At 42.8% G+C, this 25,858-nt stretch overlaps 1 protein-coding gene across 1 annotated transcript in view; it reads right to left on the bottom strand.

The window, feature by feature from the left end:
• Window positions 1-25,858, bottom strand: part of METAP1 (methionyl aminopeptidase 1) — a 163,594-nt gene that overhangs the window by 14,036 nt on the left and 123,700 nt on the right. The window contains exons 8-9 of the mRNA XM_053703458.1: window positions 9,874-10,005; window positions 8,783-8,926 (exon numbers count right to left, since the gene is read on the bottom strand). Of these exons, the coding sequence (XP_053559433.1) occupies window positions 8,783-8,926; window positions 9,874-10,005 (276 nt within the window). The remainder of the gene's footprint in view (window positions 1-8,782; window positions 8,927-9,873; window positions 10,006-25,858) is intronic.

The raw sequence follows: 25,858 nt of genomic DNA, 5'->3' as shown, positions 1-25,858 counted from the left end.
TTCTCCTGTAGTGTAGTCAGTCCACGGGTCATCATTACTTCTGGGATATTAACTCCTCCCCAACAGGAAGTGCAAGAGGATCACCCAAGCAGAGCTGCTATATAGCTCCTCCCCTCTACGTCACACCCAGTCATTCGACCGAGAACCAAACGAGAAAGGAGAAACTATAGGGTGCAGTGGTGACTGGAGTATAATTTAAAAATTTAGACCTGCCATAAAAAACAGGGCGGGCCGTGGACTGACTACACTACAGGAGAAAGGAATTTATCAGGTAAGCATAAATTATGTTTTCTCCTGTTAAGTGTAGTCAGTCCACGGGTCATCATTACTTCTGGGATACCAATACCAAAGCTAAAGTACACGGATGACGGGAGGGACAGGCAGGATCTTTATACGGAAGGGACCATTGCCTGAAGAACCTTTCTCCCAAAAACAGCCTCCGAGGAAGCAAAAGTGTCAAATTTGTAAAATTTGGAAAAAGTATGAAGAGAAGACCAAGTTGCAGCCTTGCAAATCTGTTCAACAGATGCCTCATTCTTAAAGGCCCAAGTGGAAGCCACAGCTCTAGTAGAATGAGCTGTAATTCTTTCAGGAGGCTGCTGTCCAGCAGTCTCATAGGCTAAACGTATTATGCTACGAAGCCAAAAAGAGAGAGAGGTAGCAGAAGCTTTTTGACCTCTCCTCTGTCCAGAATAAACGACAAACAGGGAAGAGGTTTGGCGAAAATCTTTAGTTGCCTGTAAATAAAATTTCAGGGCACGAACTACATCCAGATTGTGTAGAAGTCGTTCCTTCTGAAGAAGGGTTAGGACACAATGATGGAACAACAATCTCTTGATTGATATTCCTATTAGTGACTACCTTAGGTAAGAACCCAGGTTTAGTACGCAGAACTACCTTGTCTGAATGAAAAATCAGATAAGGAGAATCACAATGTAAGGCCGATAACTCAGAGACTCTTCGAGCCGAGGAAATAGCCATTAAAAACAGAACTTTCCAAGATAACAATTTAATATCAATGGAATGAAGGGGTTCAAACGGAACACCCTGTAAAACGTTAAGAACTAAATTTAAGCTCCATGGTGGAGCAACCGTTTTAAACACAGGCTTAATCCTGGCCAAAGCCTGACAAAAAGCCTGAACATCTGGAACTTCTGACAGACGTTTGTGTAAAAGAATGAACAGAGCTGAGATCTGTCCCTTTAAGGAACTAGCAGATAAACCCTTTTATAAACCTTCTTGTAGAAAAGACAATATCCTAGGAATCCTAACCTTACTCCATGAGTAACTCTTGGATTCGCACCAATGTAAGTATTTACGCCATATTTTATGGTAAATCTTTCTGGTAACAGGTTTCCTAGCCTGTATTAAGGTATCAATTACTGACTCAGAAAATCCACGCTTTGATAAAATCAAGCGTTCAATTTCCAAGCAGTCAGCTTCAGAGAAATTAGATTTTGATGTTTGAAAGGACCCTGAATTAGAAGGTCCTGTCTCAGAGGCAGAGACCAAGGTGGACAGGATGACATGTCCACTAGATCTGCATACCAGGTCCTGCGTGGCCACGCAGGCGCTATTAGAATCACCGATGCTCTCTCCTGTTTGATCCTGGCAATCAATCGAGGAAGCATCGGGAAGGGTGGAAACACATAAGCCATCCCGAAGGTCCAAGGTGCTGTCAAAGCATCTACCAGGACCGCTCCCGGGTCCCTGGACCTGGACCCGTAACAAGGAAGCTTGGCGTTCTGGCGAGACGCCATGAGATCTATCTCTGGTTTGCCCCAACGTCGAAGTATTTGGGCAAAGACCTCCGGATGAAGTTCCCACTCCCCCGGATGAAAAGTCTGACGACTTAGGAAATCCGCCTCCCAGTTCTCCACTCCTGGAATGTGGATCGCTGACAGGTGGCAAGAGTGAGACTCTGCCCAGCGAATTATCTTTGATACTTCCATCATCGCTAGGGAACTTCTTGTCCCTCCTTGATGGTTGATGTAAGCTACAGTCGTGATGTTGTCCGACTGAAACCTGATGAACCCCCGAGTTGTTAACTGAGGCCAAGCCAGAAGGGCATTGAGAACTGCTCTCAATTCCAGAATGTTTATTGGAAGGAGACTCTCCTCCTGAGTCCATGATCCCTGAGCCTTCAGGGAATTCCAGACAGCGCCCCAACCTAGTAGGCTGGCGTCTGTTGTTACAATTGTCCAATCTGGCCTGCTGAATGGCATCCCCCTGGACAGATGTGGCCGAGAAAGCCACCATAGAAGAGAAATTCTGGTCTCTTGATCGAGATTCAGAGTAGGGGACAAATCTGAGTAATCCCCATTCCACTGACTTAGCATGCACAATTGCAGCGGTCTGAGATGTAGGCGTGCAAAGGGAACTATGTCCATTGCCGCTACCATTAAGCCGATTACCTCCATGCATTGAGCCACTGACGGGTGTTGAATGGAATGAAGGACACGGCAAGCATTTTGAAGCTTTGTTAACCTGTCTTCTGTCAGGTAGATCTTCATTTCTACAGAATCTATAAGAGTCCCCAAGAAGGGAACTCTTGTGAGTGGAAAGAGAGAACTCTTCTCTTCGTTCACCTTCCACCCATGCGACCTTAGAAATGCCAGTACTAACTCTGTATGAGACTTGGCAGTTTGAAAGCTTGACGCTTGTATCAGAATGTCATCTAGGTACGGAGCCACCGAAATTCCTCGCGGTCTTAGTACCGCCAGAAGAGCGCCCAGAACCTTTGTGAAGATTCTTGGAGCCGTAGCCAATCCGAATGGAAGAGCTACAAACTGGTAATGCCTGTCTAGGAAGGCAAACCTTAGATACCGGTAATGATCTTTGTGAATCGGTATGTGAAGGTAAGCGTCCTTTAAATCCACTGTGGTCATGTACTGACCCTTTTGAATCATGGGTAAGATTGTCCGAATAGTTTCCATTTTGAACGATGGAACTCTTAGGAATTTGTTTAGGATCTTTAAATCCAAGATTGGTCTGAAGGTTCCTTCTTTCTTGGGAACCACAAACAGATTTGAGTAAAACCCCTGTCCGCGCTCCGACCACGGAACCGGGTGGATCACTCCCATTAGTAAAAGTTCTTGCACACAGCGTAGAAACGCCTCTTTCTTTATTTGGTTTGTTGACAACCTTGAAAGATGAAATCTCCCTTTTGGGGGAGAGATTTTGAAGTCCAGAAGATATCCCTGAGATATGATCTCTAACGCCCAGGGATCCTGGACATCTCTTGCCCAAGCCTGGGCGAAGAGAGAAAGTCTGCCCCCCACTAGATCCGTTCCCGGATCGGGGGCCCTCAATTCATGCTGTCTTAGGGGCAGCAGCAGGTTTTCTGGCCTGCTTGCCCTTGTTCCAGCCTTGTCTGTAGCGAGCAACAGCTCCTTCCTGTTTTGGTGCAGAGGAAGTTGATGCTGCTCCTGCCTTGAAGTTACGAAAGGCACGAAAATTAGACTGTCTAGCTCCAGGTTTGGCTCTGTCTTGAGGCAGGGCATGGCCTTTACCTCCTGTAATGTCAGCGATAATTTCTTTCAAACCGGGCCCGAATAAGGTCTGCCCTTTGAAAGGTATGTTAAGTAATTTAGATTTAGAAGTAACATCAGCTGACCAGGATTTTAGCCACAGTGCTCTACGTGCCTGAATGGCGAATCCGGAATTCTTAGCCGTAAGTTTAGTTAAATGTACTACGGCATCTGAAATAAATGAATTAGCTAGCTTAAGGGTTTTAAGCTTATTTGAAATCTCATCTATAGTTATTGAGTCAAGAGTCTCTTCCAGAGACTCGGACCAAAATGCGGCCGCAGCCGTGACAGACGTAATACATGCAAGGGGTTGCAAAATAAAACCTTGTTGAACAAACATTTTCTTAAGGTAACCCTCTAATTTTTTATCCATTGGATCTGAAAAGGCACAGCTATCCTCCACCGGGATAGTGGTACGCTTAGCCAGAGTAGAAACCGCTCCCTCCACCTTAGGGACCATCTGCCATAAGTCCCGTGTGGTGGCGTCTATTGGAAACATTTTTCTAAATACAGGAGGGGGGGAAAGGGGTACACCGGGCCTATCCCACTCCTTAGTAATTATCTCTGTAAGCCTCTTAGGTATAGGAAATACGTCAGTACTCGCTGGTACCGCATAGTATCTATCCAGCCTACATAATTTCTCTGGGATTGCAACGGTGTTACAATCATTCAGAGCCGCTAATACCTCCCCTAGCAGTACACGGAGGTTTTCTAGTTTAAACTTAAAATTTGAAATGTCTGAATCCACTCTATTTGGATCAGATCCGTCACCTGCAGATTGAAGCTCTCCGTTCTCATGTTCTGCAAATTGTGACGCAGTATCTGACATGGCCCTATTATTATCAGCGCACTCTGTTCTCACCCCAGAGTGATCTCGCTTACCTCTAAGTTCTGGTAATTTAGACAAAACTTCAGTCATAACATTAGCCATGTCCTGTAGTGTGATTTGTAATGGCCGCCCTGAAGTACTCGGCGTTACAATATCACGCACCTCCCGAGCGGGAGATGCAGGTACTGACACGCGAGGCAAGTTAGTCGGCATAACTTCCCCCTCGTTGTTTGGTGAATGATGTTCAATTTGTACAGATTGACTTTTATTTAAAGTAGCATCAATGCAATTAGTACATAAATTTCTATTGGGCTCCACCTTGGCTTTTGCACATATAGCACAGAGATATTCCTCTGAGTCAGACATGTTTAACAAACTAGCAATTAAACTAGCAAGCTTGGAAATACTTTTCAACTCAATTTACAAGTAATATGAAAAACGTACTGTGCCTTTAATAGCAGAAACAAATTTACAAAATATAAACGTTTTTTTATCACAGTCAAAGCACAATCTCACAGGTCTGCTGTGAGTGATTACCTCCCTCAAAATAATTTTTGAAGACCCTTGAGCTCTGTAGAGACGATACGGATCATGCAGGAAGAGAAACAGACTTGTGACTGAATTTCTGATGCATAGCAAAAGCGCCAAAATAGGCCCCTCCCCCTCACACACAACAGTTCAGTGAACTGTCTTAAATTAAAATAAATGACAGCCAAGTGGAAAAACAGTGCCCAAAACAATTTTTCACCCAGTACCTCAGATAATTAAATGATTTAACATGCCAGCAAAACGTTTAAAATCAAATAATATGAAATGTCATTAAAAAGCCTGCTGCTAGTCGTTCCCACTGCAAGTTAGGCTAAAAGTTATATGCATATAGTATTATCCCAGTGAAGTGCCATTCCCCAGAATACTGAAGTGTAAACATATATACATAACAGCCTGATACCAGTTGCTACTACTGCATTTAAGGCTGAACTTACATTATATCGGTATTGGCAGTATTTTCTCAGTCAATTCCATTCCTCAGAAAATAATATACTGCAACATACCTCTTTGCAGGTGAACCTGCCCGCTGTCCCCTGATCTGAAGTTTACCTCACTCCTCAGAATGGCCAAGAACAGCAAAATGAATCTTAGCTACGCCGGCTAAGATCATACAAAAACTCAGGTAGATTCTTCTTCAAATTCTACCTGAGAAGGAACAACACACTCCGGTGCTGTTTTAAAATAACAAACTTTTGATTGAAGATATAAAAATTAAGTATAATCACCACAGTCCTCTCACACATCCTATCTATTAGTTGGGTGCAAGAGAATGACTGGGTGTGACGTAGAGGGGAGGAGCTATATAGCAGCTCTGCTTGGGTGATCCTCTTGCACTTCCTGTTGGGGAGGAGTTAATATCCCAGAAGTAATGATGACCCGTGGACTGACTACACTTAACAGGAGAAAAGGGCACACCGGGTCTATCCCACTCCTTGCTAATAATCTCTGTAAGCCTTTTAGGTATAGGAAAAACGTCAGTACACACCGTCACCGCATAGTATCTATCCAGCCTACATAATTTCTCTGGAATTGCAACTGTGTTACAATCATTCAGAGCCGCTAATACCTCCCCTAGCAATACACGGAGGTTCTCAAGCTTAAATTTAAAATTAGAAATCTCTGAATCCGGTCTCCCTGGATCAGATCCGTCACCCACAGAATGAAGCTCTCCGTCCTCATGTTCTGCAAATTGTGACGCAGTATCGGACATGGCTCTCACATTATCAGCGCGCTCTGTCCTTAACCCAGAGCTATCGCGCTTGCCTCTTAATTCTGGCAATTTAGATAATACCTCTGTCATAACAGTAGCCATGTCTTGCAAAGTGATTTGTATGGGCCTCTCTGATGTACTTGGCGCCACAATATCACGCGCCTCCTGAGCGGGAGGCGAAGGTACTGACACATGAGGAGAGTTAGTCGGCATAATTTCCCCCTCGTTGTCTGGTGATAATTTCTTTACAGATAAAGACTGACTTTTATGTAAAGTGACATCAATACATTTAGTACACATATTTCTATGGGGCTCCACATTGGCCTTCAAACATAGTGAACAAACAGATTAATCTGTGTCAGACATGTTTAAACAGACTAGCAATGAGACTGGCAAGCTTGGAAAATATTTTCAAATAAATTTACAAGCGATATAAAAAAGCGCTACTGCGCCTTTAAGAAGCACAAAAAAACTGTCACAGTTCAATTAACAATGAACCAAATCAGTTATAGCAACCAAATTTTCACAGTAAATGTATTAAGTTAGCAAAGGATTGCACCCACTAGCAAATGGATGATTAACCCCTTAATACCCACAACGGATAATCAATTTAACAATTAACGTTTTTATCACAGTCAAACACACTGTCACAGGTCTGCTGTGACCGATTACCTCCCTCAAAATGAATTTTGAAGACCCCTGAGCTCTCTAGAGACGACCTGGATCATGGAGGAAGAAGCAGGAAGACTGTAACTGAATTTTTACTGCGCAAAAAAGCGCTAAAATGCGCTATGCAGAAATATACGTTAGCCATGTGGAAAAAATCATGCCCCAATAAGTTTTATCACCAAAGTACCTCACAAAAACGATTAACATGCCAGTAAACGTTTTAAACATCCATTTTAAAGGTTATGTAGTGTTATTAATAAGCCTGCTACCAGTCGCTTCTACTGCAGTTAAGGCTCATACATTACTTCAGTATTAACAGCATTTTCTTAGTCAAATTCCATTTCTTAGAAAAATACTTTACTGCACATACATTCATCAGCCTGATACCAGTCGCTACTACTGCATTTAAGGCTCTACTTACATTACATCGGTATCAGCAGTATTTTCTTAGTCAATTCCATTCCTTAGAAAACATATTTTACTGCACATACCTCAATTGCAGGGGACCCCGCATACTATTCCCTTTTCTGAAGTTACCCCACTCCTCAGAATGTGCGAGAACAGCCAGTGGATCTTAGTTACTTCTGCTAAGATCATAGAAAACGCAGGCAGATTCTTCTTCTAAATACTGCCTGAGAAAAAAACAGCACACTCCGGTGCCATTTAAAATAACAAACTTTTGATAGAAGAAATAATTAAGTATAAAAACTCCACACTCCTCTCACGCCTTCCTACTATGTTGAGAGTTGCAAGAGAATGACTGGATATGACATGTGAGGGGAGGAGCTATATAGCAGCTCTGCTTGGGTGATCCTCTTGCAACTTCCTGTTGGGAAGGGAATATATCCCATAAGTAATGGATGATCCGTGGACTGAATACACTTAACAAGAGAAAATTTGGCGCCAAGTATGACGCACAACGTAACGTAAACTTTTTTGGCGCCAAAAATAACCGGAAATGAGACACTTGCGTCACTAATGACGCCGCCGTGTGAAAGGTCTCAGCGTCACGTATGACGCCAGAAATTACTAAGTTGAGTCATAAACGTCTTTTTCCGCACCAAAAAAAATTTTCGCGCCAAGAATGACGCAATAAAGTTTAACATTTGACGCACCCGCGGGCCTAATACCCGCAATAGCAAGAAGTAGTCAATTGAAAAAAAGACTAAAACCCCAGGTAAGAAATAAATTTCTTAAAATGTTTAAATTCCCCAAATATAAAACTGACAGTCTGCTGAAGGAAATACATGAACCTGACTCATGGCAAATATAAGTACAATACATATATTTAGAACTTTATATAAATGCATAAAGTGCCAAACCATAGCTGAGGTGTCTTAAGTAATAAAAAACATACTTACCAAAAGACACCCATCCACATATAGCAGATAGCCAAACCAGTACTAAAACAGTTATTAGTAGAGGTAGTGGTAAATTGAGAGTATATCGTTGATCTGGAAAGGGAGGTAGGAGATGAATTTCTACGACCGATAACAGCGAACCTATGAAATAGACCCCCGTTAGGGAAATCATCGTATTCAAATAAGTGATACTCCCTTCACGTCACTCTGACATTCGCTGTACTCTGAGAGGAATCGTGCTTCAACAATGCTGAGAAGCGCATACTTACTTCACCACCTCCATAGGAGGCAAAGTTTGTAAAACTGAATTGTGGGTGTGGTGAGGGGTGTATTTATAGGCATTTTGAGGTTTGGGAATCTTTGCCCCTCCTGGTAGGATTGTATATCCCATATGTCACTAGCTCATGGACTCTTGCCAATTACATGAAAGAAAGTATACTGCGCAGCTTGTCACACTCGTTTTACACCATAAAATATACCAACTTGAATATTCTGGTAAAATATTTCATATATAAATGACAATAATCATTAAATATGTAAAGATGAACTATTACAAACCTGTTTTTATGTTATTTATATTTTTTAAAAATGCAGGGAAAACAATGAAAAATAAACTTGTCACCATAATACATACTGGCATAATGTGGCACATTGGGGGCAGTATGAAAAAGCTTGTGGATCCCATGCCCGCAGTAGCTCCGTACAACAGAGAAACCATTTGCTTGAGCATGTTTCTGGATAATGTTGCCTAGCTCTCTGTAACGAACACCAGGTTTCACTTTGAAAGAAAGAAAAAAAATCTCTGATCTACAAACTGGAAAAAGTAACAATATGACAAAAATATTACAATTAGAAATATTAAAGGGATATTCCAGCCAAAATTGGAAACCACATAGATGCATTTCGGTATTGAACAGAAGCATTTTTGTAATATACATGCATTAGCAAAAAGATTCTAATAAAAGCTATAGCTGTTTCAAAAGTGTATTGAAGTATGCACCGTGCACCAGCATTTTAAACACAGCACTTGCTCATTGAGCCTAATGTGCTTGTACCATCTGATAATGACTCAATTTGTTAATTGTTGACATGATACAAGCCCAACTGATGATCTGAGCAGCTGCATTATTTAAAATGTGGGTGCAGTGACAATATCTAGTTATGCTTCACATGCACGTGCAGAGAAAAATGTTAACATTAAAACAGTAATAAGTTTTTCTAGAAGCATTTTTTCCAATACATTTATATTGCAAATATGTTTCTATTAAAGATGTAATAAATCTATGTGCATTTAAATTTTGACTGTAATGTCCCTTTAATAATGTTTTTCATAGTTTCCCAACCCTGGAAATGTACCCAAATAGAGACTCACAATGTTATACAATAAGACAATTCTTCTTGTGTCCTATAATACTAGGAGCAGTTACAGATATGGAGAGATCGCTTATATTTCAGTAAATATGCTCTATCATAAGGCCGAAAAAAATTGGTCTTACTTTCTGAGGAAGCTTCTCATTTATGCAATTAGAATAAGTATATTGGCCTCTTGAATACTTTAGAAGTCATGAGAAAACAGGACTCCTGGGATACATCCAACGAACCTCATGGCTTTAATAAATATTGTATGTGCTGCAAATCCCATATCTTTACTAATCTGAAAAAAGGCACTTCTGCAAATGTATCCCAGAGGATTAAAACCATGCAACTAGAATCAGATTTACTCACCTTCGTCAATTGCTTGCATAAGACACTCATAAGTTGTCTGAACAAGCCGTTTCGCCCCCTCATCAACTTCGCCAATATAAAAAGTCTCATTAAGATCTCCATGGTACCCATTGCGGTATACAGTAATATCAACTGAAAATTAGAAAAAAAAAAGAAATTTAGACATATATACATTTTTTTTTTATTGTGCATTGTTTTTAAATAACCAAATCAATTCATTAGAATATGTAATTTCTGCATTACGGGTTCTAGCTTACTATGGGCCATGTTACAAGTGGAACTGTATTTGACGCTCCCGCGCTAACTCTGGTAGAAGTAAGCTTTTTGTGCACTCGTATTACAAGTTGAAAGTAAACTTATTTTGCAAGAGTGCTAACCTAATGCACACAAAAAGCTGAACCGCGCGTGCGTTAATGTATTTCTCTATAGAAGTCAATGGAGCAAAAAAGTGAAGAAAAACTAAGAACCTGATCGCATATTCTCAAGTGCTCTAACCTAACATGAAAATATGAATATTTCACATTCCAATGTTCTTGACATATCAGAATATGTTCTATTTATTTTTAAACACACATGTTTCATGTTTTCATCTACTTGACTGCAAAAGGCTCCAAAGCGCACACACACATATTTATTTGTGTCTTTATATGTGTATATGTTACGGGTAAAGTCAAATTGGGTAATACTAGGATTACCCAGTGGCTGTGGGTAAAACCCAAAATAAGATCATACTTTGGGCTTTACCAGGGTAATCCTAGGATTATCCAAACGCTACTGGATAAAGCTAATAAAAAGAAAATTTATGCTTACCTGATAAATTTGTTTCTTTTTTAGACACGATGAGTCCACGGATTTCATCCTTACTTGTGGGATTACGCCTTCTGGTCAGCAGGAGGAGGCAAAGAGCACCACAGCAGAGCTGTATATATAGCTCCTCCCTTCCCTCCCACTCCAGTCAGTCGACCAAAGTTAGGAAGAGAAAGGAAAAGCCAAGGTGCAGAGGTGTCTGAAGTTTACAAAATTAGTAACCTGTCTCATAGAACAGGGCGACCGTGGACTCATCGTGTCTAAAAAGAAACAAATTTATCAGGTAAGCATACATTTTCTTTTCTTTTTAAAGACACGAGTCCACGGATTTCATCCTTACTTGTGGGCTACAATACCAAAGCTAGAGTACACGGATGAAAAGGGAGGGACAAAACAGGGAACCTAAACAGAAGGCACCCCTGCACGAAGAACCTTTCTCCCAAAAACAGCCTCAGCCGAAGCAAAGGTATAAAAATAGTAAAAATATAGAAAAAGTGTGAAGAGAGGGTCAAGCTACTCTTGCAAATCCGTTCAACAGAAGCATCATTTTTGAATGTCCAAGAGGAATCTACAGCCCTGATGGAATGAGCGGTAACTCCTTCAGGAGGCTGCTGTCCAGCAGTCTCTTATGCAAAACGGATGATACTCTTCAGCCAAAAAGAAAGAGCGGTAGCCGTAACTTCCGAAGCCTCATGATTTCCAGAAAAAATGACAAATAGGAAAGACGATTGACGAAAGTCCTTAGTCGCTTGCAATTACAATTTTAAAGCACGGACTACATCCAAATTTGCAGAAAACGTTCCTTCAATTGAACAGAAGACGTTCCTTCTTGATAAGAAGGATTAGGACACAAGGAAGGAACAACAATCCCTGATTAATGTTCTTGTCTGAAAAAACCTTATGAAGAAAACCAGATTAGTACGTAAAACCACCTTATCCGAATGAAAAATAAGAAAAGGTGAATGATAATATAATGCCGAAAGCACAGACAGTCATCGAGCAGAAGAAAAGGAAACAAGAAATAAAACTTTCCAAGATAACAACTGAATATCTATGGAATGCATAGGTTCAAACGGAACTCCTTGAAGAACTTTGAAAACTAAATTCAAACTCCATGGAGGAACAATTGGTTTAAACACAATCCCGATTCTAATCAAAGCCTGACAAAAAGATTGAATATCTGGTACATCAGCCAGACGCTTGTGCAACAAAATAGATAAGGCAGAGATCTGAACCTTAAAGGAACTCGCTGATAAACCCTCTTCCAATCCTTCTTGGAAAAAAGACAAAATCCTGGATTCACACCAATAAAGACATATGCGCCACATCATATAGTAAGTCTTCCAAGTTACAGGCTTACGCGCCTGAATTAAGGAATCTATGACCGAATCAGAGAACCCCGCTTGAATAAAATTAAAGGGACAGTCTAGTCCAAAATAAACTTTCATGATTCAGACAGATCATGTAATTTTAAACAATTTTGCAATTTAATTTTATCACCAATTTTGCTTTGTTCTCTTGGTATTCTTAGTTGAAAGCTTAACCTAGGAGGTTCATATGCTAATTTCTTAGACCTTGAAGGCCGCCTCTTAAGAATGCATTTTAACAGGTTTTTCACCACTAGAGAGTGTTAGTTCATGAATTTCATATAGATAACACTATGCTCATGCACGTGAAGTTACCTGGGAGCTATCACTGATTGGCTAAACTGCAAGTCTGTCAAAAGAACTGAAAAAAGGGGCAGTTTGCAGAGGCTCAGATACAAGATAATTACAGAGGTAAAAAATATATAAATATAACTGTGTTGGTTATGCAAAACTGGGGAATGGGTAATAAAGGGATTATCTATCTTTTAAAACAATAACAATTCTGGTGTAGACTGTCGTTTAAGCGTTCAATCTCCAAGCAGTCAGTTGCAGAGGAACTAGAGATTCGAGTGAAGGAAGGATCCCTGAATTCCTCAATGGAATCTATCAAGGTGACAGGAATGAAATGTCCACCAGATCGGCCTACCAAATCCTGCGAGGCCACGCAGAAGCGAGGAGGATCACTGATGCCTTCTCCTATTTGATTTGAGCAATCACCTGGAAAAGAAGCGCAAACGGGGGAAATAGATATTTTAGGCTGAAGGACCAAGGAACTGCCAAGGCATCTATCAGCTCGGACTGGGGGCCCTGGACCGACTACGGCCGACCCCATTTGAAAATCAGGTTGGAGAATACTTCCGGATGGAGTTCCCACTCTCCTGGATGAAAAAGTTACTTGCTCAGAAAATCCGCACCCCAGTTGTCTACCCCTGGGATGTGGATCGCTGACAGGTGGCAAGACTGGGCCCCCGCTCTCCGGATTAACTTGGCTACCTCAGTCATCGCTAAGGAACCCCTTGTTCCCCCCTGATGAGTGACGTAAGCCACAGTCGGTACGTTGTCCAACTGGAAACTGATGAATTGGGCCGAAGCCAACTGAGGCCAGGCCCGAAGCGCAATGAAAAACGCCCTCAGCTCTAGAATGTTGATGGGAAGGAGAGACTCTGCCTGAGTCCATACACCCAGAGCCTTTAAAGAGCCCCAGACTGCTCCCCATCCTAAAAGTCTGGGGTCCATTGTCACAATCACCCATGAAGGTCTGCGAAAGCATGTCCCCTGGGATAGATGAACCAGAGACAACCACCATTGAAGAGAGCCCCTCGTCTCTTGTTCTAGGGTTATTTGAGGAGACAAATCTGTATTATCTCCATTCCACTGCCTGAGCATGCTTAGCTGCAGAGGCCTGAGTTGAAACCGAGCCAACGGTATGATAATCATTGCTGCCACCATCAATCCGATTACCCCCATGCACTGAGCCACTGACGGCTGGGGAGTGGCTAAAGTGCTCGACATGTATGCAGAATCTTTGACTTACTGACCTCTGTCAGAAAAATTCTCATGGATATAAAGTCAATTAGAGTTCCCAAGAAGGGTACCCTTATCTTCAGAAATAAAGAACTCTTTTCCAAATCTACCTTAGGAAGGATAGCACAATGTCGGTATGGGAGCTTATTTGCCAAAAAGACGACACCTGGATTAGAATGTCGTCCAGATAAAGCGCCACTGCAATGCTCTGCGGTCTTAGAACCGCCAGAAGAGACCCCAGAACCTTTGTGGAAATTCTGGGAGCCATGACCAGACCAAAAGGAAGAGCCACGAACTGAAAGTGTTTGTCCAGAAAGGCAAACCACAGGAACTTGTGATGATCTCTGTGGATAAGAACTTGTGGCAAGTATAAATAATTAACAAATAAACATAACTTTATTTTATGTTTATGTTTTGTTTATGTTATGTTTATGTTATTTTATGTGTGCACTTGTTCCATGTTAAGTACAAAGCTGAATTATACAATAAACAGCTGAAATGCATCAAATAAAAGGAACCCCACAAAAAACAGTACTGTCTCTTTAAAACTCAAAAAGAACGTTATTTTTTGTACGCTTTCGTTCCATTCACAGTCATAATGGATGAATTAACAAATAAGCATCTGAAATACTTTGAACAAAATAAACAAATAAAAATGTTACTGTCTCTTTAAAATTTAAACTGTAAGAGATAGATTAGCACACAAGTAGCAGAACAACTACGGACATCTCAGATAAACTTCGCTGAGGTGATTCATCAGTACTCCATATTGAAAATGACACTTAGAACGTCATGTTTCCTCACAACATGACCTAATTCCCAGGCAGGACAGGAGTGTTTGCATACTGTGTCTAACAAACATTTTTCCCCACATTCTACAGAGAAAATAACTGCTGAATTCCTAATAAAGGGAAAACTGCTTTAGTCGTCACTGCACAACCTTTCTCTTGCGAAGTGAAAATTCGCAACTCTCCGGAAGAGAAGGGGAAAAAAGTGGCGCGCTATGAAAAGAGCCGTCTCCCTAAGGACCGCCCATCATGGGCGTTAACCATGTATGCCGGGAAAACTGACTAAATAATTAAATATAATAATAATAATAATAATAATAAATGTCTCCTGGTCAGCATTTTAGTTGCAACCGCTAGACCGGATGAGAATAACAATTGACGCTCAAAGAGAGCGATGTGAAAAGCTGTCCTACAGGGAGCGCCGTCAGAATAGAAATCTCCCGGTCGGCTTGATTGTTTATGTAACCGCCGGGAGATGAGGCCTCATTACAAGTAGCATGTTAACCTTATGAGGCCTTCTTGTATCATGCTGTCCTATCGTTAGCCTGTTAATACTAAAGAGCCCAAGTATGCTCAACTGTAGCAATGTCAATATTGAAAACTCCCGGTCGGCATGTTTGTATTATACAACCGCCGAGAGTGTCTGTGACAATTGAAGTACATGTACTGTCTAGTATAGCCTCCCAAACTTAATGTATAATTCATACCTGAATAAAGAGCCCATATCTTACACTAAGGGCTGCCCTTTACAATGTGAGTGGCCAACTCCTTCTGAGTTCTTCTTTTCTTTTTTTCTTCCAAGCCCAGAAATAAAAAATGGCACTTACCTCACAATCTGCCGACAGCAAACGCAGCTCCCAGGTGTGTGAAGTCCTACTCCTCACATGGACCTGAGGATTACAAGAAAAACACTGAGTAATATCCCTCAGATTTTTTCCAGGATAGGGCAGCAACAGTATATGGGAGGCGCAGTGAGAATTATGTCCCACAAGTTCCCATTGCTTGAAAGCCACCAACTTCTCTCCTGTAGAGACCGATATGGACTACAGCTACACCCCAGAACAAAGCAGCACTCTCTGGCACTTTTAAAATAATAAACTCTTGATTGAAGAATCTATACTTACACCTCACTTTACCTCTTCCTATCACTAACGTAGGCAAAGAGAATGACTAGAGTAGCAGGGAAGGGAGGAGCTATATATACAGCTCTGCTGTGGTGCTCTTTGCCTGCTCCTGCTGACCAGGAGGCGTAATCCCACAAGGATGAAATCCGTGGACTCATCGTGTCTTTAAAAATAAATCATACATTTGGCTTTACCTGGGTAATGCTAGGAAAACACACCAACAGTAAATTAAACATTTTTATCTTGGATTACACAAACACTTATGTTTGGTACAATGTTTTTGTCACAAAAACAGGAAATTAAACATTTCTATATTTCATATGTACCATGTTTTGCTATTTCATATGAGGATGTTTCATATGTTTTGTACCATGTTTTGTTACAACAACAGGAAATTAAACATTTTTATTCATGAAACCATTTTGTCAAAATTAAAAAAAAAAAAAAAAAATTCAAAATTAAATTTTTTTATTTTTCATATAATTTCTACCATGTTTTATTACAACCAAAGGAAATTAAACATTTTTGTGTTGTTGTATTCTTGGACAGACCGGAGCCTTGAGCGCTGAAACTGCCTCTGGAAACCTAACCATGGATCTCACACCCCCACAACGTGCTTTTAAAGGATCTTGGACAGACCAGACTGTTATCTGACGAACTTTCGTCTGTCATATTATTATATGTTGCACACACATTCTGCCTGAGAACCTTTAAAAGCACGTTGTAGGGGGTTGGACCCATAGTTAGGATCTCAGAGGCGGTTGCCGTGCCCGAGGCTCTGATTTGAACAGAACTCTCTGGAGCGTATCTGCCCTCGGCCGTTAATGCATGATCTTATCTGATTGGTTGTGCATCCAGTGACCTCACGGAGACATGGACCAATCAAATCATGCATTAACAGCCAAGGGCAGATATGCTCCAGAGAGATCTTTTCTAATCAGAGCCTTGGGTGCCGCAACCAACTCTGGGAACCTAACCATGGGTCCCTACCCCCACAGCGTGCTTTTAAAGGGAGGGACAAGGCAGGAACTTAAACGGAAGGCACCACTGCCTGTAAGACCTTTCTCCCAAAAATAGCCTCCGAAGAAGCAAAAGTATCAAATTTATAGAATTTCGAAAAGGTATGAAGCGAAGACCAAGTCGCCGCCTCACAAATCTGTTCAACAGAGGCCTCATGTTTAAAAGCCCATGAGGAAGCTACTGCTCTAGAAGAATGAGCTGTAATTCTTTCAGGAGGCTGCTGGCCAGCAGTCTCATAAGCTAAGCGTATTATACTTCTAAGCCAAAAAGAAAGAGAAGTTGCCGAAGCCTTTTGGCCTCTCCTCTGTCCAGAGTAGACAACAAACAAAGCAGATGTTTGACGAAAATCCTTCGTAGCTTGTAAATAAAACTTTAAAGCACAAACCACATCAAGATTGTGTAATAGACGTTCCTTCTTTGAAGAAGGATTAGGACATAGTGAAGGAACAACAATCTCCTGATTGATATTCTTATTAGATACCACCTTAGGAAGAAACCCAGGTTTGGTACGTAACACTACCTTATCTGCATGGAAAATGAGATAAGGGGAATCACATTGTAAAGCAGATAACTCCGAAACTCTTCGAGCCGAGGAGATAGCTACTAAAAACAGAACTTTCCAAGATAAAAGCTTAATATCTATGGAATGCAAAGGTTCAAACGGAACGCCTTGAAGAACTTTAAGAACTAAATTTAAACTCCATGCCGGAGCAACAGGTTTAAACACAGGCTTGATTCTAACTAAAGCCTGACAAAACGCCTGAACGTCTGGAACCTCAGCCAGACGTTTGTGCAAAAGAATAGACAGAGCAGAAATCTGTCCCTTTAAGGAACTAGCTGACAATCCCTTCTCCAATCCTTCTTGGAGAAAAGATAATATCCTAGGAATCCTGACCTTACTCCATGAGTAACCCTTGGATTCACACCAGTGAAGATATTTACACCATATCTTATTATAGATCTTCCTGGTGACAGGCTTTCGAGCCTGAATTAAGGTATCAATGACCGACTCAGAAAAACCACGCTTTGATAGAATCAAGCATTCAATCTCCAAGCAGTCAGACGTAGAGAAATTAGATTTGGATGTTTGAAGGGACCTTGAAGTAGAAGGTCCTGCCTTAGCGGCAGAGTCCATGGTGAAAAAGATGACATGTCCACCAGATCTACATACCAAGTCCTGCGTGGCCACGCAGGGGCTATCAAGATCACCGAAGCTCTCTCCTGCTTGATCTTGGCAATCAGACGGGGGAGCATAGGAAACGGTGGAAACACATAAGCCAGGCTGAAGGACCAGGGCGCTGCTAAAGCATCTATCAGCGCTGCCTTGGGATCCCTGGACCTGAACCTGTAACGAGGAAGCTTGGCGTTCTGACGAGAGACGCCATGAGATCCAGTTCTGGTTTGCCCCATAGTTGAATCAGCTGGGCAAATACCTCCGGATGGAGCTCCCACTCCCCCGGATGAAAAGTCTGCCGACTTAGAAAATCCGCCTCCCAGTTCTCTACTCCTGGGATATGGATAGCTGAGAGATGGCAAGAGGGAACCTCTGCCCATAGAATTATCTTTGAAACCTCCAACATTGCCAGGGGGCTCCTTGTTCCCCCCTGATGGTTGATATAGGCTACAGTCGTGATGTTGTCCGACTGAAATCTGATGAACCTGACCGCAGCTAGCTGAGGCCAAGCCTGAAGAGCATTGAATATCGCTCTTAGTTCCAGAATGTTTATCGGAAGGAGGGCCTCCTCCTGAGTCCACGAACCCTGAGCCTTCAGGGAGTTCCAGACTGCACCCCAGCCCAGAAGGCTGGCATCTGTCCCAAGATAGCCACCAGAGAAGAGAATCCCTGGTCTCTTGATCCAGATTTAGTAGAGGGGACAAATCTGTGTAATCCCCATTCCACTGATTGAGCATGCAAAGTTGCAGTGGTCTGAGATGTAGGCAGGCAAACGGAACTATGTCCATTGCCGCTACCATTAATCCGATTACCTCCATCCACTGAATGATGGGAAGTGGAATAAAGAGCACGGCAGGAAGTTAGAAGTTTTGACAACCTGACCTCTGTCAGATAAATCTTCATTTCTACTGAGTCTATCAGAGTTCCTAGGAAGGAAACTCTTGTGAGAGGGGGGAGAGAGAACTCTTTCCTTCGTTCACTTTCCACCCGTGAGACCTCAGGAATGCCAGAACAATGTCCGTATGGGACCTGGCGATTTGAAAAGTCGACGCCTGTATCAGGATGTCGTCTAGGTAAGGGGCCACTGCTATACCCCGCAGCCTTAGAACCGCCAGAAGGGACCCTAGAACCTCCGTAAAGATTCTTGGTGCCGTGGCTAACCCGAAGGGAAGAGCCACAAACTGGTAATGCCTGTCTAGGAAGGCGAACCTGAGAAACTGATGATGATCCCTGTGTATCGGAATGTGTAGATAAGCATCCTTTAAATCCATAGTAGTCATATATTGACCCTCCTGGATCATAGGTAGGATGGTTCGAATAGTCTCCATCTTGAAGGATGGGACCCTGAGAAATTTGTTTAGGATCTTGAGATCCAAGATTGGTCTGAAAGTTCCCTCTTTCTTGGGAACTATAAACAGATTTGAATAGAAGCCCTGCCCCTGTTCCTCCATTGGAACTGGGTGGATCACTCCCATAACTAGTAGGTCTTGAACGCAATGTAAGAATGCCTCTCTCTTTATCTGGTTTGCAGATAATTGTGAGAGATGAAATCTCCCCTTTGGAGATGAAGCTTTGAAATCCAGAAGATATCCCTGGGAAACAATCTCCAGAGCCCAGGGATCCTGAACATCTCTTGCCCAAGCCTGGGCGAAGAGAGAAAGTCTGCCCCCCACTAGATCCGGTCCCAGATCGGGGGCTACTCCTTCATGCTGTTTTAGAGGCAGCAGCAGGCTTTTTGGCCTGTTTCCCCTTGTTCCAAGCCTGGTTAGGTCTCCAGACTGGCTTGGACTGGGCAAAATTTCCCTCTTGTTTTGTAGAAGAGGAAGATGAAGCTGCGCCACTCTTGAAGTTTCGAAAGGAACGAAAATTAGTCTGTTTGGTCCTTAACTTGTTGGACCTATCCTGGGGAAGGGCGTGGCCTTTTCCCCCAGTAATATCAAAAATGATCTCCTTCAGTCCAGGCCCAAATAGGGTCTGCCCTTTGAAGGGGATATTGAGAAGTTCAGACTTTGAAGTGACATCAGCTGACCAGAATTTAAGCCATAGCGCCCTACGCGCCTGAATGGCAAAACCTGAATTTTTAGCCGCTAGCTTGGTTAAATGAAAAACGGCGTCAGAAATAAATGAATTGGCTAACTTAAGAGCTTTAAGCCTGTCAAGGATATCATCCAACGGGGTTTCTACCTGTAGAGCCTCCTCCAGAGACTCGAACCAGAAAGCCGCTGCAACAGTGACTGGGGCAATGCATGCAAGAGGCTGGAGAATAAAACCTTGTTGTATAAAGATTTTCTTAAGGAAACCCTCTAATTTTTTATCCATAGGATCTAGGAAAGCACAACTATCCTCGACAGGAATAGTTGTACGCTTAGCTAGGGTAGAGACTGCTCCCTCCACCTTAGGGACCGTCTGCCACGAGTCCCGTGTAGCGGCATCTATAGGAAACATCTTTTTAAAAGCAGGAAGGGGAGAGAACGGAACACCTGGTCTATCCCATTCCTTAGTAATAATTTCTGAAAACCTCTTAGGGATTGGAAAAACGTCAGTGTAAACAGGCACTGCAAAGTATTCGTCCATTTTACACAATTTCTCTGGGACTACAATGGTGTCACAGTCATCCAGAGTCGCTAAAACCTCCCTGAACAACACGCGGAGGTGTTCAAGCTTAAATTTAAATGCTGTCATTTAAGAGTCAGACTGAAGTAACGCCTTCCCTGAATCAGAGAAGTCACCCACAGATAGAAGCTCTCCTGCTTCAACTTCTGCACATTGTGAGGGTATATCAGACATAGCTACTAAAGCGTCAGAGAGCTCTGTATTTGTTCTAGCCCCAGAGCTGTCTCGCATTCCTTGTAACCCTGGCAGTTTGGACAATACCTCTGTGAGGGTATGATTCATAACTGCCGCCATGTCTTGTAAGGTAAACGCATTGGACGCGCTAGATGTACTTGGCATCCCTTGAGCGGGAGTTATAGGTTTTGACACGTGGGGAGAGCTAGATGGCATAACCTCCCTTTTGTCAGTCTCAGAAACCTCAGGTGATAAATCTTTAAAAGCCATAATATGATCTTTATAAATTATAGAAAGGTCAGTGCATTTGGTACACATTCTAAGAGGGGGTTCCACAATGGCGTCTAAACATAATGAACAAGGAGTTTCCTCTATGTCAGACATGTTTAACAGACTAGTAATGAGACCAGCAAGCTTGGAAAACACTTTAATAAATGTGAAAAAAGCAATAATATAAAAAACAGAATTTATGTTTACCTGATAAATTACTTTCTCCAACGGTGTGTCCGGTCCACGGCGTCATCCTTACTTGTGGGATATTCTCTTCCCCAACAGGAAATGGCAAAGAGCCCAGCAAAGCTGGTCACATGATCCCTCCTAGGCTCCGCCTACCCCAGTCATTCGACCGACGTTAAGGAGGAATATTTGCATAGGAGAAACCATATGGTACCGTGGTGACTGTAGTTAAAGAAAATAAATTATCAGACCTGATTAAAAAAAAAAAAACCAGGGCGGGCCGTGGACCGGACACACCGTTGGAGAAAGTAATTTATCAGGTAAACATAAATTCTGTTTTCTCCAACATAGGTGTGTCCGGTCCACGGCGTCATCCTTACTTGTGGGAACCAATACCAAAGCTTTAGGACACGGATGAAGGGAGGGAGCAAATCAGGTCACCTAAATGGAAGGCACCACGGCTTGCAAAACCTTTCTCCCAAAAATAGCCTCAGAAGAAGCAAAAGTATCAAACTTGTAAAATTTGGTAAAAGTGTGCAGTGAAGACCAAGTCGCTGCCCTACATATCTGATCAACAGAAGCCTCGTTCTTGAAGGCCCATGTGGAAGCCACAGCCCTAGTGGAATGAGCTGTGATTCTTTCGGGAGGCTGCCGTCCGGCAGTCTCGTAAGCCAATCTGATGATGCTTTTAATCCAAAAAGAGAGAGAGGTAGAAGTTGCTTTTTGACCTCTCCTTTTACCGGAATAAACAACAAACAAGGAAGATGTTTGTCTAAAATCCTTTGTAGCATCTAAATAGAATTTTAGAGCGCGAACAACATCCAAATTGTGCAACAAACGTTCCTTCTTTGAAACTGGTTTCGGACACAGAGAAGGTACGATAATCTCCTGGTTAATGTTTTTGTTAGAAACAACTTTTGGAAGAAAACCAGGTTTAGTACGTAAAACCACCTTATCTGCATGGAACACCAGATAAGGAGGAGAACACTGCAGAGCAGATAACTCTGAAACTCTTCTAGCAGAAGAAATTGCAACTAAAAACAAAACTTTCCAAGATAATAACTTAATATCAACGGAATGCAAGGGTTCAAACGGAACCCCCTGAAGAACTGAAAGAACTAAATTGAGACTCCAAGGAGGAGTCAAAGGTTTGTAAACAGGCTTAATTCTAACCAGAGCCTGAACAAAGGCTTGAACATCTGGCACAGCGGCCAGCTTTTTGTGAAGTAACACAGACAAGGCAGAAATCTGTCCCTTCAGGGAACTTGCAGATAATCCTTTTTCCAATCCTTCTTGAAGGAAGGATAGAATCCTAGGAATCTTAACCTTGTCCCAAGGGAATCCTTTAGATTCACACCAACAGATATATTTTTTCCAAATTTTGTGGTAAATCTTTCTAGTTACAGGCTTTCTGGCCTGAACAAGAGTATCGATAACAGAATCTGAGAACCCTCGCTTCGATAAGATCAAGCGTTCAATCTCCAAGCAGTCAGCTGGAGTGAAACCAGATTCGGATGTTCGAACGGACCCTGAACAAGAAGGTCTCGTCTCAAAGGTAGCTTCCAAGGTGGAGCCGATGACATATTCACCAGATCTGCATACCAAGTCCTGCGTGGCCACGCAGGAGCTATCAAGATCACCGACGCCCTCTCCTGATTGATCCTGGCTACCAGCCTAGGGATGAGAGGAAACGGCGGGAACACATAAGCTAGTTTGAAGGTCCAAGGTGCTACTAGTGCATCCACTAGAGCCGCCTTGGGATCCCTGGATCTGGACCCGTAGCAAGGAACTTTGAAGTTCTGACGAGAGGCCATCAGATCCATGTCTGGAATGCCCCACAGCTGAGTGACTTGGGCAAAGATTTCCGGATGGAGTTCCCACTCCCCCGGATGCAATGTCTGACGACTCAGAAAATCCGCTTCCCAATTTTCCACTCCTGGGATGTGGATAGCAGACAGGTGGCAGGAGTGAGACTCCGCCCATAGAATGATTTTGGTCACTTCTTCCATCGCCAGGGAACTCCTTGTTCCCCCCTGATGGTTGATGTACGCAACAGTTGTCATGTTGTCTGATTGAAACCGTATGAACTTGGCCCTCGCTAGCTGAGGCCAAGCCTTGAGAGCATTGAATATCGCTCTCAGTTCCAGAATATTTATCGGTAGAAGAGATTCTTCCCGAGACCAAAGACCCTGAGCTTTCAGGGATCCCCAGACCGCGCCCCAGCCCATCAGACTGGCGTCGGTCGTGACAATGACCCACTCTGGTCTGCGGAATGTCATCCCTCGTGACAGGTTGTCCAGGGACAGCCACCAACGGAGTGAGTCTCTGGTCCTCTGATTTACTTGTATCTTCGGAGACAAGTCTGTATAGTCCCCATTCCACTGACTGAGCATGCACAGTTGTAATGGTCTTAGATGAATGCGCGCAAAAGGAACTATGTCCATTGCCGCTACCATCAACCCGATCACTTCCATGCACTGAGCTATGGAAGGAAGAGGAACGGAATGAAGTATCCGACAAGAGTCTAGAAGTTTTGTTTTTCTGGCCTCTGTCAGAAAAATCCTCATTTCTAAGGAGTCTATTATTGTTCCCAAGAAGGGAACCCTTGTTGACGGAGATAGAGAACTCTTTTCCACGTTCACTTTCCATCCGTGAGATCTGAGAAAGGCCAGGACAATGTCCGTGTGAGCCTTTGCTTGAGGAAGGGACGACGCTTGAATCAGAATGTCGTCCAAGTAAGGTACTACAGCAATGCCCCTTGGTCTTAGCACAGCTAGAAGGGACCCTAGTACCTTTGTGAAAATCCTTGGAGCAGTGGCTAATCCGAAAGGAAGCGCCACGAACTGGTAATGTTTGTCCAGGAATGCGAACCTTAGGAACCGATGATGTTCCTTGTGGATAGGAATATGTAGATACGCATCCTTTAAATCCACCGTGGTCATGAATTGACCTTCCTGGATGGAAGGAAGAATAGTTCGAATGGTTTCCATCTTGAACGATGGAACCTTGAGAAACTTGTTTAAGATCTTGAGATCTAAGATTGGTCTGAACGTTCCCTCTTTTTTGGGAACTATGAACAGATTGGAGTAGAACCCCATCCCTTGTTCTCTTAATGGAACAGGATGAATCACTCCCATTTTTAACAGGTCTTCTACACAATGTAAGAATGCCTGTCTTTTTATGTGGTCTGAAGACAACTGAGACCTGTGGAACCTCCCCCTTGGGGGAAGTCCCTTGAATTCCAGAAGATAACCTTGGGAGACTATTTCTAGCGCCCAAGGATCCAGAACATCTCTTGCCCAAGCCTGAGCGAAGAGAGAGAGTCTGCCCCCCACCAGATCCGGTCCCGGATCGGGGGCCAACATTTCATGCTGTCTTGGTAGCAGTGGCAGGATTCTTGGCCTGCTTTCCCTTGTTCCAGCCTTGCATTGGTCTCCAAGCTGGCTTGGCTTGAGAAGTATTACCCTCTTGCTTAGAGGACGTAGCACTTTGGGCTGGTCCGTTTCTACGAAAGGGACGAAAATTAGGTTTATTTTTTGCCTTGAAAGGCCGATCCTGAGGAAGGGCGTGGCCCTTACCCCCAGTGATATCAGAGATAATCTCTTTCAAGTCAGGGCCAAACATCGTTTTCCCCTTGAAAGGAATGTTAAGTAGCTTGTTCTTGGAAGACGCATCAGCCGACCAAGATTTCAACCAAAGCGCTCTGCGCGCCACAATAGCAAACCCAGAATTCTTAGCCGCTAACCTAGCCAATTGCAAAGTGGCGTCTAGGGTGAAAGAATTAGCCAATTTGAGAGCATTGATTCTGTCCATAATCTCCTCATAAGGAGGAGAATCACTATCGACCGCCTTTATCAGCTCATCGAACCAGAAACATGCGGCTGTAGCGACAGGGACAATGCATGAAATTGGTTGTAGAAGGTAACCCTGCTGAACAAACATCTTTTTAAGCAAACCTTCTAATTTTTTATCCATAGGATCTTTGAAAGCACAACTATCCTCTATGGGTATAGTGGTGCGTTTGTTTAAAGTGGAAACCGCTCCCTCGACCTTGGGGACTGTCTGCCATAAGTCCTTTCTGGGGTCGACCATAGGAAACAATTTTTTAAATATGGGGGGAGGGACGAAAGGAATACCGGGCCTTTCCCATTCTTTATTAACAATGTCCGCCACCCGCTTGGGTATAGGAAAAGCTTCTGGGAGCCCCGGCACCTCTAGGAACTTGTCCATTTTACATAGTTTCTCTGGGATGACCAACTTGTCACAATCATCCAGAGTGGATAGTACCTCCTTAAGCAGAATGCGGAGATGTTCCAACTTAAATTTAAATACAATCACATCAGGTTCAGCTTGTTGAGAAATGTTCCCTGAATCAGTAATTTCTCCCTCAGACAAAACCTCCCTGGCCCCATCAGACTGGGTTAGGGGCCCTTCAGAAATATTATTATCAGCGTCGTCATGCTCTTCAGTATCTAAAACAGAGCAGTCGCGCTTACGCTGATAAGTGTTCATTTTGGCTAAAATGTTTTTGACAGAATTATCCATTACAGCCGTTAATTGTTGCATAGTAAGGAGTATTGGCGCGCTAGATGTACTAGGGGCCTCCTGAGTGGGCAAGACTCGTGTAGACGAAGGAGGGAATGATGCAGTACCATGCTTACTCCCCTCACTTGAGGAATCATCTTGGGCATCATTGTCATTGTCACATAAATCACATTTATTTAAATGAATAGGAATTCTGGCTTCCCCACATTCAGAACACAGTCTATCTGGTAGTTCAGACATGTTAAACAGGCATAAACTTGATAACAAAGTACAAAAAACGTTTTAAAATAAAACCGTTACTGTCACTTTAAATTTTAAACTGAACACACTTTATTACTGCAATTGCGAAAAAACATGAAGGAATTGTTCAAAATTCACCAAATTTTCACCACA

This window comes from Bombina bombina, chromosome 2, assembly GCF_027579735.1.
Source record: "Bombina bombina isolate aBomBom1 chromosome 2, aBomBom1.pri, whole genome shotgun sequence".
Classification (NCBI taxonomy): Eukaryota; Metazoa; Chordata; class Amphibia; order Anura; family Bombinatoridae; genus Bombina; species Bombina bombina.
The sequence above is the reverse complement of the archived record's forward strand: the minus strand, read 5'-3'. Positions and strand labels throughout refer to the sequence as shown.